The following is a 14,508-nucleotide window of genomic DNA, read 5'->3' on the forward strand; positions in this document are numbered from 1 at the left end:
TTCTTGAAGCTGGGGATACAAAAATGAACAAACGAGATTCGGAGAATAAAACTGCAGTTCCCACAGTATCTTTCTCTTTGGCTTTTTTCCAGGGGGCACTGCTTTCCGCGACTGTCTTCCCATGATTCTCGTTGGGCAGAAAAGCCCCGCCCGCTTATTTGCCATTTAAGCCAGCGCCCCTTGAGAATGGACTACAACTCCCACAATGCATTCGAGGGGCACCGTATTAGGGCGCCACCTTTTTCCCGGCTGTGCTGTACCTACAGTATCCAGAACTACAGTACCCAGAAAGCTCCGCTTCCCCTCCTGGGTGTTATTGCCCCTTTCCTGGTGCAGGACGCGGTAGTGGCCAGCGAGAGTGTCAGGCCTGGGGTTTTCTGTGTCCTTCCCTGGGTCAGGGACGAGCCAGTGACTTGACTCTTGGGCGCTAAGCTTGGGAGGGAGCGCAGGAGGCCGCTGTCCTTCCTTTCCGGTTCACGTCACCCTTCTCTCCCTCTCTTGCTCCACCTGCAGCCACTTGGACGGCTCCGGGACTGATTGCCTGGGGCAGGGGTGGCAGTCGAGGCCGCCGGGGCCGAGGTGAGGCTGCAGCTCTCCGGGCGGCGGTAGCGCTGGGGAGGAGGAGGAGAGAAGATGGCGTCGGAGCTAGAGCCAGAGGTGCAGGCCATCGACCGGAGTTTGCTGGAATGTTCGGCCGAGGAGATTGCGGGGGTGAGTGCCGGGACCCGGGCGGGTGCGTCTGCCCCTCGCAGGCCGCGCCTGCGGGGAGGAACCGACTCCTGGACGTCCTGGAGCAGCCCGACCCAGACTTGGGGAAACAGCTGTGCCGGCCCTCGCCTTGTGGGATAATAGCCCGGGGAGGCTACCGATCCTGCCCCTCTCTTTCCATTTTCAACAGCTGCCAGAGCTGCGCTGTGCACTAACTACGTTTACTTTCCCTTTCTGCCCAGGAGAACCCACGGCTCTTCCATCATACCTCCTTTCCCCCAGCCTCCCATTAAGTCTCACAACACATGGGCCTTTGCCCTTTATATCAACTCTTGGAAGAGGAGAAGAGACGCTTCTTGTGTTTTTGGTATAATCGCCCTACTTTATCTAGTTAATTGCTTTTCCTGAGACAAGCGGAGCCGTGTGCTCCTCCGACTAAACATGCCACCCTAACCGAGCCCCTACTTTGTTTTTGGGACTGCCCCAGGCACCAAGAAGGCAAACGACACTACCCTTCGTTATCCGTTTCAGTGCTATCTTTTTTTTTTGCACCGGTTCGATTAGTTGACAACGTTGATGCATGTGTGGAAAGTTTACTGAGTATGAGAAAGTAGTCGTGGAGGCTGGGAAATTTTAAAAATATTTTTTCTAGGAGTTAGGGATAATTGGATGGAGAACAAATGTTATATAACGTTGATAGAGCAGCTTTCAACAAATACTGTATAAGCTAAACGTGAGAACTGGTCACAGTGTAGTAGGAGCAGTTATACTCCAAACGTAAAACCATTCAAACGCAGTATTGCATTAAAACTGTAATATCAATATGCTAGTGTAAATAGCAGAGTTGTAGGAACACCCATTAGAAGAGATTGCCGAGAATGATTATGAATGGACCAAGACAGCTTGGGCCCCACCTCTAAGACCTCCAATTAAAAAGGCTGCTAGGAAGGGAGTGACCCGTGAATAAAAGTCAGCAATCTGAATGCTACGAACAAAATTTGGGATTGGGGGCACTGTGGAGCTGTTGGTCAGTGAATAGTTATTTTGCGTGAATTGGTGAGGACATTAAGTCCGGGTAGAAAGAAATGTCAGGAGTAGAGATGAAAACTTTAAAGAAATACGTTGTTAAATGCTGAATCTTTGCTTGTTTGGGTGTGTTTTGTTGTTGTTTGTTTTTGTTTTTGAGACGGAGTTTCGCTTTCGATGCCCAGGCTGGAGTGCAGTGGCGCGATCTCAGCTCACCGCAACCTCAGTCTCCCGGGTTCAAGCGATTCTGCTGCCTCAGCCTCTCGAGTAGCTGGGATTACAGGCATGTACCACCACGCCCGGCTAATTTTGTATTTTTAGTAGAGTTGGGGTTTCTCCATGTTGGTCAGGGTGGTCTCAAACTCCCGACCTCAGGTGATCCACCTGCTTGGGCCTCCCAAAGTGCTGGGATTACAGGCGTGAGCCACTGCGCCCTGCCTTGGTGTGTTTTTTTAAACCTACTTACTTGTTTAGCCTAGGTCTGTTTTCATTTACTTTCTACTTAATGTTGTACAACTCAAGGAATTTCTGCCTTTCGTTTATCGGAGATTTGAAAAAAGAAAATGAAAGTAGTGTTACAAGTAAACTGTTAAATAATAATGACAGCTGTTTGCCCTCCATGCCTCTTCTAATTGATATCTGTTGCTTACCTCAAAGTACTGTTTTGATTTTTTTCTCTCACTGAATTTTGTGTCTTGGTCCAGTGATACAGGGTACAGATTCCGTTATCCCATTCTAAAAGTGCAAACTATCAAGTGATTAGAGGTTCTCCAATTTGTAGAGGCTCCTGAGGAGACTGGTTATAAAAGTAGTGCGGGAGGCCAGTGCTCCTAGTTCTTGTTCAGTGAAATTCTCAAGCAGATGCAGTAAGGAAAAATCAAGGAAAATGCAACAAAAAATTATTAATTTGGACTTCATTTGAGTTTGTGAAGATCATAATCTGAGCTACATTTTACCCTGTTTACTTTTTTTGTTTGTTTTTTTGAGACAGAGTCTTGCTCTGTCGCCAGGCTGGAGTGCAATGGCGCGATCTTGGCTTACTGCAACCTCCGCCTCCGGGGTTCAAGTGATTCTCCTGCCTCAGCCTCCTGAATTACAGCTGGGATTACAGGCGTATGCCACCATGCCTGACTAATTTTTGTATTTTTAGTAGACACAGGGTTTCACCACATTGGCCAGGATGGTCTCGAACTCCTGACCTCAGGTGATCCGTCCGCCTTGGCCTCCCAAAGTGCTGGGATTACAGGCGTGAGCCACCGCACACGGCCTACCCTGTTTACTTTTAAATGCCTTTCTGAACAATAAGTTTTTTTTTTTTTCTTTTTTTGGTAAGAGATGGGGTCTTGCACTGTTGCCCAGACTAGAGTACAGTGACATTATCATAGCTCACTGCAGCCTTGACCTCCTAGGCTCAAGAGATCCTCCTACCTCAAAAACCAATATTAAAATATAAAATTCCTTCAACTATATAACCTTAATCTTGCCTTACTTTGTGAGGACTTTACTGTCTGTATTAAGTTAAAACACCTAACATTTAAAACTGTTTTTTTCAGCTTAGGCTTCAGCTTTTTATCACACATTTAAATTAATAAAGTTTTCTGTTAGGTTGAAAGCACATTTTAGGGAAGAGAAACAAGTAGAGAAAACAGTGATTGCAGGCTTTAGACCTCTGTCATTGGTAATTTGTTAGGATCACTTCCATTTAAAAATCACCTAATGAGCACTAGTGTCATCCTTTCCACATTTCATTTACACACCGCTTTTCTTATTCCTGTTATAAGGAGGAAGAACTTTTTGTGATCCCATCCATTCCAGCTAGTATGCCTCACAAAGAAAAGTATCTAAGCTGACTCTTTAATATTTGTAAGTTTAGGATATTACAGTGGCCCTCTCTTCTCATTCTTCTCTTTTCTTGTTAGAATTGACTCCATAAGTATGACTTTCCCAACACTTCTTGGCTCTGTTTACTTTCCATACTACATATGGTTATAGTATGTTCCAATGAGTGATTACAGTTTTAAAAGTAAACATGCCGGGTGTGGTGGCTCTTGCCTGTAATCCCAGCACTTTGGGAGGCCAAGGAGGGCAGATCACAAGGTCAAGAGATAGAGACCATCCTGGCCAACATGGTGAAACCCTGTCTCTACTAAAAATACAAAAATTAACCGGGCATGGTGGTGCACCCCTGTAATCCCAGCTATTCGGGAGGCTGAGGCAGGAGAGTTGCTTGAACCCAGGAGGCTGAGGTTGCAGTGAGCCGAGATCGCGCCACTGCACTCCAGCCTGGGTGACAGAGCGGGACCCCATCTTTTTCCCTGAATATAAAAGAAATACAGGTTGGGAGCACTGGCTCATGCCAGTAATCCCAGCTATTTGGGAGGCTGAGGTGGGAGGACTGCTTAAGTCTAAGAGTTTGAGACCAGCCTGGGCAACATTAGCTATACCCTGTCTCTACTAAAAAAAATAAAATAAATAAGCTGGGTGTGGTGGCATGAACTTGCAGTCCTAGCTACTCAGAAGGCTAAGCAGGGAGGATCGCTTGAGCCCAGGTGTTAGAAGTTACAGTGAGCTATGATCATGCCACTGTACTCCATCTTGGGTGATACAGTGAGACCCTGTCTTCAAAAAAAAATTTTGTTTTAATAATGAATTTGTTAAGTTTTATGTAGAGTTTTAGGTCTGTATTGGTTATCTTTTTGCTGTACATTTTTTAAACCGTTTCATTGAGATATAACTCACATACTGTACAGTTAGATTCAGTGGTTTTTAGTATATTCAGATTCATGCAATCATCACTATGATCAATTTTGGGACATTTTTATCACCCCAAAAAAGAAATCCTGTACCTATTGGCAGTCACTTCCCTTTCACACCTAAACTCCTGAGGTCTAATCAACTACTTATTTTCGTCTGTGTAGATTTGCCTATTCTGGATATTTCGTATAAATGGAATTCAACATATTGTCATTTGTGGCTGACTTCTTTCTCTTAGGATAATGTTTTAAATATTTATCCATGTTGGGCCGGGCACGGTGGCTCACACCTGTAATTCCAGCACTTTGGGAGGCCAAGGCAGGTAGATCACAAGGTCAGGAGATCGAGACCATCCTGGCTAACACGGTGACACTCCATCTCTACTAAAAAATACAAAAAATTAGCCGGGCATGGTGGCAGGCACCTGTGGTCCCAGCTACTTGGGAGGCTGAGGCAGGAGAATGGCATGAACCTGGGAGGCGGAGCTTGCAGTGAGTCAAGATCGCGCCACTGCACTCCAGCCTGGGCGACAGAGCGAGACTCTGTCTCAAAAAAAAAATAAATAAATAAAAATAAAATATTTATCCATGTTGTACCATGTACAGGTTGAGTATTGTTATGCTTGCCACCAGAAGTGTTTTGGATTTTGGATTTTTTTGGATTTTAAAATATTTGCAGTTATACCAGTTGAGCATCCTTAATCCAAAATCCAAATGTTCCAATGAGCACTTCTTTGAGCATCGTATGGGCATGCAAAGTTTCAGATTTTGGATCATTTTGGATTTCACGTTTTCAAATTAGGGATGCTCAACCTGTGTCAGTAATTCTTTCTTTTTTATTGCCAAATGACATTCCTTTGTATAGATAAACCATATATTATTTATCTGTTCATCAGTTGGTGAATATTTGGGTTGTTTCTACTTTTTGGGTATTATGAATCATGTTGCTGTGAACATTTTTTACAAATTTTTGTGGGGACATATGCTTTTGTTTCTCTTGGGTATATACATGCCTAGAAGTGAAATTGGTGGGTCATATGTTAACTATTTTGAAGAACTGCCAGATTTTTCCAAAGCAGTTGCATTGTTTTACATTCCCACCAGTGTGCATGAGAGTTCCAATTTCTCCAGATCCTTGCCAACACTTGTTTTTGCCTGTGTTTTGATTACAGCCATTCTTTTGGGTGTTATGCCTTCTCATTGTGGTTTTGATTTGCATTTCCCTCATGAGTCATGTTGGAACATCTTTTTATGAGCTTATTGGCCATTTTTATGTCTTCTTTGCCTATTTTCAATTAGTCTTTTGACCTATTAAATTTCTATATTTTATTTGTAAATACTCTCCTTAATTTGTAGAGCTCTTAATATAATTTGTTTAAAATTTTTCTCAATATATTCCCTAAAACTCCCACTTAAACACTATTGTTTTTATGGTTATGAGCACTAGTTGTTTTATGATTAACTTACATGTTGCTTATCCTTGTTTGAAAGCAAAACCAAAAGTAGTTAAAGGATACAATTTTAATTGGGTATAGAATAATAGAGACTGTAATAAAAGGCTAACTAACCTCTAGGGATTCTTTCATTTTTCATTTCATTTTTATTTTATTGTACTTGCTTTCTATCCCAAGGCTTAAATTTAGTATTTAATAGAGGGAAAGCTCCTGGAAACATTGTCATAACATGTTTACTTTAGAGGAATGAGTTGACAGTTTCTTTACTTCCTTTAAGAGGGACTTGTAGTAAGATAGTGAATGCTTATTACTCTCTTATGCCACATGGGTGTGACAGCTACAAGTGTCTGAAATAAAGACAAATTAAAATGCCAACCAAACTGGAAATCTTAATTTTTCATGTTGAAGAAACAGTTGCAGTTAGCATATGTTAGTGAGAACTAATATGAAAAGCTATAGATTTTATTCTTTGGGGAAATGTGTGAGCTACTTCTGAAAGACAGTCATAAATTTTTCTTGCTTTTTATATTAAGTATGTATGTTTAATCAGCTTAAAGTGCCTGTAATAGAGCCCAAATCTTTTAGGTGATTGTAAATTTTTCATATAATGGTATTAAAGTTTTTGGTTTTGAGACGGAGTCTCACTCTGTCCTCCAGGCTGGAGTACAGTGGCGTGATCTAGGCTCACTGCAACCTCCGCCGCCTGAGTTCAAGCGATTCTTTTGCCTCAGCCTCCCAAGTAGCTGGGATTACAGGCGTGCACCACCACTCCTGGCTAATTTTTGTATTTTTAGTAGAGATGGGGTTTCACCATGTTGGCCATGGTGGTCTCGAACTCCTGGCCTCAAGTGATCTGCCCACCTTGGCCTCCCAAAGTGCTGGGATTATAGGCGTGAGCCACTGTGCCCAGGAGTAGTAAAGATTTGAAAAATGGGGAGCATATGCATGCCTTTCTTGGACCAGACTTTTAAGTCTTGTTATTTATAATAATATGTAATAAAGAGTGAAATACTTGCTTGTTTTACTAATAATATTTTTATGTAAAGTGGCTAGGTTTTTTTTGTTGTTTGTTTGTTTTTTGAGACAGGATCTCACTCTGTCACCCAGGCTGAAGTGCAGTGGCGTGATCATGCCTCACTGAAGCCTCAACCTCCGGGGCTCAGGTGATCCTCCCACCTCAGCCTCCTGAGTAGCTGGGACTATAGGCATGCACCACCATGCCCAGCTAATCTTCTTTTATTTTTAGTAGAGACAGGGTTTTGCCATATTGCCCAAGCTAGACTCGAACCTCTGAACTCAAATGAGCCACCCGCCTTGGCCTCCCAAGTGCTGGGATTACAGGCATGAGCCAATGGGCCTGGCCGATTTTTTTTTTTTTTTTTCTTAACCAGAAGCTGATACTAGCGTCTGAATTTTTCTTGAAGAAATCTATGAACAAATTTGCTCTCGTTACAGTCACTAGACTGCATAATTTTTTTTAGAAAGCATCCATGCTAGCCTGTAGTCCCAGCTACTCGGGAGGCTGAGGCAGGAGAATGGCGTGAACCTGGGAGGCGGAGCTTTCAGTGAGCCGAGATCGCGCCACTGCACTCCAGCCTGGGTGACAGAGCAAGACTCCGTCTCAAAAAAAAAAAAAAAGCATCCCTTCTAAAGTAACCTTTCATTCTTGTATTAAAATTCTGCAACAGTGAAGTTTTACAGGAATGGGAACATAAAATATAAGGAAAAAAACTGGTTTTTAAATAAAATCTTTCAATATGTTGTAAAAAAAAGTCCGAAGTACTTAACTTTCTAGGATCATGGAGGTGAATTATTTTGGTCTTACTGCTTAATTTTTCTTTCATAAAGAGTAAATTGAATCCTAGCACCTTTGGGAGGCCGAGGTGGGCAGATCTCCTGATGTCAGGAGTTTGAGACAAGCCTGGTCAACATAGTGAAACCTTGTCTCTACTAAAAATACAAAAATTAGCCGCGTGTAGTGGTGCACACCTGTAACCCCAGCTACTCAGGAGGCTGAGGCAGGAGAATCACTTGAACCTGGGAGGCAGAGGTTGCAGTGAGCCGAGATCGTACCACTGCACTCCAGCCTGGGCGACAGCACGAGACTAAAAAAAAAAAAAAAAAAAAGCGCTTAGGATCATTTGACTACCTTCATTCTTGTTTTGGTTTGCTGACAATGGGTGAAAAATGAGACATTTACCTTTGAATGAGGCCAAAACGAGGTCTTTTAGCTCAAAGAATAAGATTCTAGTATGCTTGTTGAGGACTCTTTTTCTTTTTTTCAAACTTGTCCTCTTTATAATTACTGAGCTTAAAGGATGTGTATGTATATATAAAATTTTGATTGAGTCACTCTGAAGGGAGAGAATACTTAAAGCCTGTAGGATTGTCTCCTAAGAAATGATGCTGCTGCTGCTGTTTTATTTTTATTTTTATTTTTTTTTCCCTAACCACTTGGCCACCAGGGAAGAAATGCTGTTGTTTTGAAAGTAATTTAGTCTCTTTCCTACTTGCATAATGTAAACACAACAATGTTAGTAATATTTGGAAAATAGTTTAGTTTCACTTTAAGCATGAAAACTCTTTCACCGTTTTTGCTTATAAGCTTCTATCCAGTCCCTTAACTTATGAACAAAATTTTTACATTTTTAGTAAAAGTTCTCTGAAAACAGAAATTGACTAGAAAGTTAATATACATCACCTCATGCATATTTAAAATCTCTCTGTATGTTGTTTTTAGAAGGAGTGGTCTGAAGAATATACAAGTAATAGCTAAAATGAAGACCTTATGTTGACTTCTTATGATGTTACATATCACTTGAACATACTTTTTTTTTTTAAATAAAAATGTAACTGGAATTTAGGTAGTAATCCATAGGTAAACATTGGAGGTTTTTTTTAATTTCAGCTTTTACTTTAGATTTAAGGAATACATGTGCAGGTTTGTTACATGAGTATATTGCACCTGGGTAGTGAGCATAGTACCCAATAGGTAGTTTTTCAACTCACTTCCCCCTTCCTCTTTCCCTCCATCTGTGGGTTTTGTTCACGGTTCAGTTAACTGCATTCTAGCAGAAGTGAGTCTTTTTTTTTTTTTTTTTTGTCCTTTGAGACAGACTCTTGCTCTGTCGCCCAGGCTGGATCTTGGCTCACTACAACCTCTGCCTCCTGGGTTTAAGCGATTTCTCCTGCCTCAGCCTCTCGAGTAACTGTGATTACAGGCATGCGCCACCACACCCAGCTAATTTTTATATTTTTAGTAGAGAAGAGACTTCACCATGTTGGCCAGGCTGGTCTTGAACTCCTGACCTCAGGTGATCTGCTTGGCCTGGCCTCCCAAAGTGCTGGGAAGCTTTTCAGATTTTTCGGTGTGGATACCCAGGTTGAGCTGGAAATGGAGAAAATAACAGATTTTGGTGGAGCATGGAGGGGAGATCATGCATTCAGTTATTGAGTTGGTACCTATGAGATCTAAGTAGAATCATGCTTTAAAATTTGTTTTGAGTGGGGAGAGCAAACGGAAAAGGCCTTATAGAGAGAAGTTGATCAGAGAAAGAAGGCATAATTGGTACAACAGTCTCTTGTGGACTGACTTATTCAATAAGAGACTGGTATATAAACTTGTTTATCAATCATTAAGAAATGTGTATTGGCTGTTCATGTTCACCGTACATATTGGCTGTTCATATTCACCGTACACTCTTCCTATGGACAAACTGACGTGAGAATTGATATCACAATGAGAATAACATTTGAGCAAAGCATTAGGAAGGACATTAGGTGAGCTCAATGGTTCATATCTTATATAATGATTTCTTGTAATTATTTTCTGGTACTGCCTAGAGAAGATTGCTTCAAGAGTCATTTTGCAGGGAAGGAGGGAGGCTTGTTTCATTTTAATTTTACTTACACTTAAAAGTAGGATTTAAACATACTTGGCATTTTAATAGATTAAATTTCTAACATACGGTGGTGAGTGTTGTAAACAAAATATTTTAATATGCTTTTGTCATTATTTTTGTACCTAAAAGAAAGTAGGGTGAATTTGTTCAAATTAGTTTGTTGGTGTTTAAAACCATTTCTTCTCTTTTCTTCTTTTAAAGAAATGGCTGCAAGCAACTGACCTCACTAGAGAACTGTACCAGCATTTAGCCCACTATGTACCCAAAATCTACTGCAGGGGTCCCAACCCTTTTCCACAGAAAGAAGACATGCTGGCACAGCATGTTTTGTTGGGACCAATGGAATGGTACCTTTGTGGTGAAGATCCTGCATTTGGATTTCCAAAACTTGAGCAAGCAAACAAACCTTCTCATCTTTGTGGTCGTGTTTTTAAAGTAGGAGAGCCTACATATTCTTGCAGGTAAAATACTTTAATTTTCTTTCTAGGAGGCTCTTGTTTTATTTGAACTCTTTTTTTCCCTGGAACTTTTAAGTTTTTGTTTAAAAATTATGAAATACCATATCTGCTTAAAAATCCGTATTACAAATACATGCTATTTAATAAATAATTAAAGCAAACATTTTTATAATTATTCTTGATCAAAAGAATATTGTCACCAGCATTCTTGAAGCCCACTGTGTGCTTTCTTCCTTCCCCCATAATTAACTGACATCTTGACTCTTGCAATAATCACTTTCTTGCTTTTCTTGATATTTTTTAGTTACAGTAATTCTGATGTTCAAATTGCCGTAGATTTGGCTAGTGAGAGCCCCGTCACACCATCTTGTCTTTTTCACATGCCTTCATTAGTTTGTGGGTGCTTCTTTCCTTTCTGGCACAACAAGATGCCCCAGCTCGCTTTGTACTTGCTCAGACCCATATGTAGAATCAGCTATTTCTTTAAAGATTTTTCTTTCATTTGGGAATGGTAGTTAGAAACCAAGATCTGGGTGCTGTATGCATTTACTGCTGTTAGGAAGACTTTTCTTTTTTAAATTTCTTGGTGAAAATTGAGTATACAAGGGTAGAAGATGGAGAATAAAGTGCCTTGTCCCCTTTTTGACTGTCCAATTTTCCAGAATTAATCATTGTTAACATTTTCCCATATATCATTTCAGAAATTTTCCTTTTTTTTTTTTTTTTTTTTTTTTGTCTGAGATGGAGTCTTGCCCTGTCACCCAGGCTGGAGTGCAGTGGCGCGATCTCGGCTCACTGCAACCTCCACCTGCCAGGTTCAAGTGATCCTTCTGCCTCAGCCTCCCGACTGGCTGGGATTACAGGCGTAGCCCACCACCATGCCCAGTTAATTTTTGTATTTTTAATAGAGACGGGGTTTCACCATGTTGGCCAGGCTGGTCTCAAACTCCTGACCTCAGATGATCCACCTGCCTTGGCCTCCCAAAGTGCTGGATTACAGGCATGAGCCACTGTACCCGGCCTCTTTCAGAAATTTTCTTTGTATATATAGGCCAAGATATATGGCAATTTTAAACCTACATACATAAATACAGATGGGAATATGTTACATATACTGAGCTAAATTTTCTTTTCTGTATTTAACCATAGCTTAACATCTTTCCGTATCAGCTTATGTAGCTAGATAATATTCTTTTGTGTAGATGTGTTGTTGGAGACATTATTTAACTTTTTCCTTTAAACTTTTTCCTGTAAAACTGAAATTTAATAAGCTAATTTTGGTGAAAGCCTCTGGTTATCTATGGTAGTTTTCTTTATTAGCTTATTTAGAATATCAATAGAGAACAGTATATATATTGAAAAACTATTAGACCTAGTGTTTTGTTTGCTATTACAGAAACTACTTTGAATATTCTGTTGATGTTTGGGGCAGTAGACCTAGTTGAACCTCATAATTTATGGATAGGAAATTGAGACCCCATTGTTCAGTAATGTTCTTTGTATTAATAGGATCTAGTTCCAAATTATTCATTTGTATATCTTGTCTTTTAATCTTCAATCTGGAATGTTTCCTCAATTTTTCTGTGACTTTCATTATCTTGACACTTTTGAAGATTACAGACCAGTTATTTTGTCAATGTCCCCTCAATTTGGGTTTGTCTGGTTTTCGTAATTAGATTCAAGTTGCATCTGTGACAGGAGTGCCACAGAAATCATGTGTTTTAACCCTGTCAGGTGGTATGTATGATTTTGATTAGTTCTACAACTGGTGATATTGATCACTTGATTAAAGGGATGTCTGCAAGACTTCTCCACTGTAATGTTACCCTTTTCCCCTATGTGATCAATAAGTGTGTTGTTGGGAAGTACTTTGAGACTATTAAGTATCCTCTTCATTATCAAACTTTCAATTTATTTATATCAGTATTTGTGGGGTCTCATTATTATGCTCAAATTGTTCTAGATTTGGTCAGTAGGAGCCCCTTCAAGCTATCTTTGTTCTTTTTCATATCTCTATCATCCTTTGAGCTCTTTTTCTTTTCCTTTCCTTTTCCCTTCTGTTTTTTCTTTTCTTCCTGGTACAACAAGATGTCCCAGGCAATCTTGAGCTTTCTCCTGCCCCAACCCTGAAATCAACCATTTTGCCAAGGATCCTGGTTCTTTTTAGTGGACAATGGTGCTTACAAATAAGATGGTATGTGTGCATGTTGCTGTTGGTGTTATAACTCTCAGGCTGTCTCAATGGAGCTTTATTTTATACCTATCTGTATAAATGTATTGAAATAGATATTGGAAACCATGCATCTGTAGTGATCTCTTCCGTTCCCATCTAAGGTTCTTTCTAGTTTTCTTCCTTTGCATATTTTTAATTTCCTTCTCTGACGAGAAAACCTGATTCTCATTTTCCTCAAAATATTTGCTTATTTAATTATTCCCCTGTATGCAGCCATTCTGCTGCTGCTGCTGCCCAACTCTCTGCATAATTGCCCCCCCTTTACCCCATTTGGATTTTGTGTTCAGTACTGGGTCACAGTGGCCTTTCCCTCTTTTTTTTTTTTTTTTTTTTTTTTTTTTGAGATGGAGTCTCACCCCGTAGCCCAGGCTGGATTGTAGTGGCATGATCTCGGCTCACTGCAACTTCTGCCTCCCGGATTCAAGCGATTCTCCTGCCTCTGCCTCCCGAGTAGATGGGACTACAGGTGCACACTGGCTAATCTGTGTATTTTTAGTAGGGATGGGGTTTCACCACATTGGCCAGGCTTGTCTCGAATTCCTGACCTCAAGTGATCCACCTGCCTCAGCCTCTCAAAGTGCTGGGATTAAAGGCCTGAGCCACCGTGCCCGGCCTCCCTCCTGTTTTGTTAGGGCAGATCCAAAGTAAGCCTTGTTCTAGGATGTATAGTTTTTCTTATTTGTGGGGGTCCCACAAATAACAGAGACACTCTGATCACATAAGTAATGCCAGGGATTTAAAGGTTACCTCCCTGGAAACCAGATCAAAGACCAGCCAGGTTCTTTATTAGATTGTTGAGAGGGTTAGTGAGATCCTTTGTGTGTAGCACTTTACACAATACTTGGTACACAGTAAACTCATAGTAAATGGCCATGCTGGGTGCTGGGGATGAATATCTCATTTTAAAAGTAGGTGTTTCCGTGAAACCCAGCGCCCTGGTAAAATGACACGGAGTCTGTTATTTGGAAAGATGAAATATGGTTATTGGAATTCTGGGGAGGTTTCTAAACTAGACCCTTCAGGATAAAGGTGACTGATGTCCATAATGCAGAAGGTTTCTTTAATGAGAAAGAATGATATTAAAGGATCTTTTATATATAGTACTTAGGAAAAGGATTTGTGAAGGGCATAGATTAGTTTTGCCATGGGGAGTTATTTGTTCATAGTTTCTAAAATTGTGTTGGTCACAAATTATTTTTCTGAAGTCTCCATGATGTCAGAAAAAAGCCATCTGGGTGTTCATAGGCAGTAAGCTACTTTTTGTGTACTCTATTAGGAAAAGAGTGGTCAAACTTAGCACTTGTTATTCGTTATTAAATAGAAATGGTTTTAGAGTGTAAAAAATCTTAGTGGGCAAAAATCTTAGTGTTGATTTTGATAATTGTATATTTTGACATTTTTTATAACCATTAAGAAAAATAAAACATGAATAGAATATGAAATCATACTTTCATGAGTTAAGTTTTTAGCTTAATACTTCTTTTAAGATATGGAGAAGTAAGGTTTCATCCCCCTGTTTTTTTAGTATAGTTAAATTGAGAACATTCTTTTTTAACATTTAAAAACGTATTACATGAATGTTATAGATAACCAGAAATTGGCATTGGGGGCGGGGGTGGCTTATGCTGCCATCAGGAGTATTTTTGTTTCTAGATAGTATTTTATGATGCTTTATTAACTATTAAATAATTTTGTGTAGGCTTTTTTTTTACTTTAATAGTGGTTTGTATTGGTATATAATAATTGTACATATTTATGGGGTATATGTAATTTTGATACATGCACATAAGGTGTAATGATCAAATCAAGGTAACTAGGATATCCATCACTTTGAACATTTATCATTTCTTTCTATTGGGATGTTTTAACCCTGATTCTGTTGGTCATGACAGTTGAGATTATGCTAAAAATGATAAACAACTCTACAATCTCAAAGACTTTATGTACCAAGATATATTTATTACTCAGACTGTG

At 40.1% G+C, this 14,508-nt stretch overlaps 1 protein-coding gene across 9 annotated transcripts in view; it reads left to right on the forward strand.

The window, feature by feature from the left end:
- Positions 1–168: 168 nt before the first annotated feature.
- Positions 169–14,508, forward strand: part of UBR2 (ubiquitin protein ligase E3 component n-recognin 2) — a 132,166-nt gene continuing 117,826 nt past the window's right edge. For 8 of the 9 annotated variants that reach the window (XR_004671978.3, XR_008625617.2, XM_003833292.6 and 5 more), the window contains exons 1-2: positions 169–711; positions 10,045–10,304. Coding sequence is in view for 6 of the 9 variants with exons in the window: in XM_003833292.6 (XP_003833340.2) it covers positions 634–711; positions 10,045–10,304 (338 nt within the window). In the remaining 3 variants the exon portion in view is untranslated. Of the gene's footprint in view, positions 712–10,044; positions 10,305–14,508 lie in introns of those variants that run through there. The other variant, XM_055113611.2, reaches the window with a different exon arrangement.

Source organism: Pan paniscus, chromosome 5 (genome assembly GCF_029289425.2).
Source record: "Pan paniscus chromosome 5, NHGRI_mPanPan1-v2.0_pri, whole genome shotgun sequence".
Classification (NCBI taxonomy): domain Eukaryota; kingdom Metazoa; phylum Chordata; class Mammalia; order Primates; family Hominidae; genus Pan; species Pan paniscus.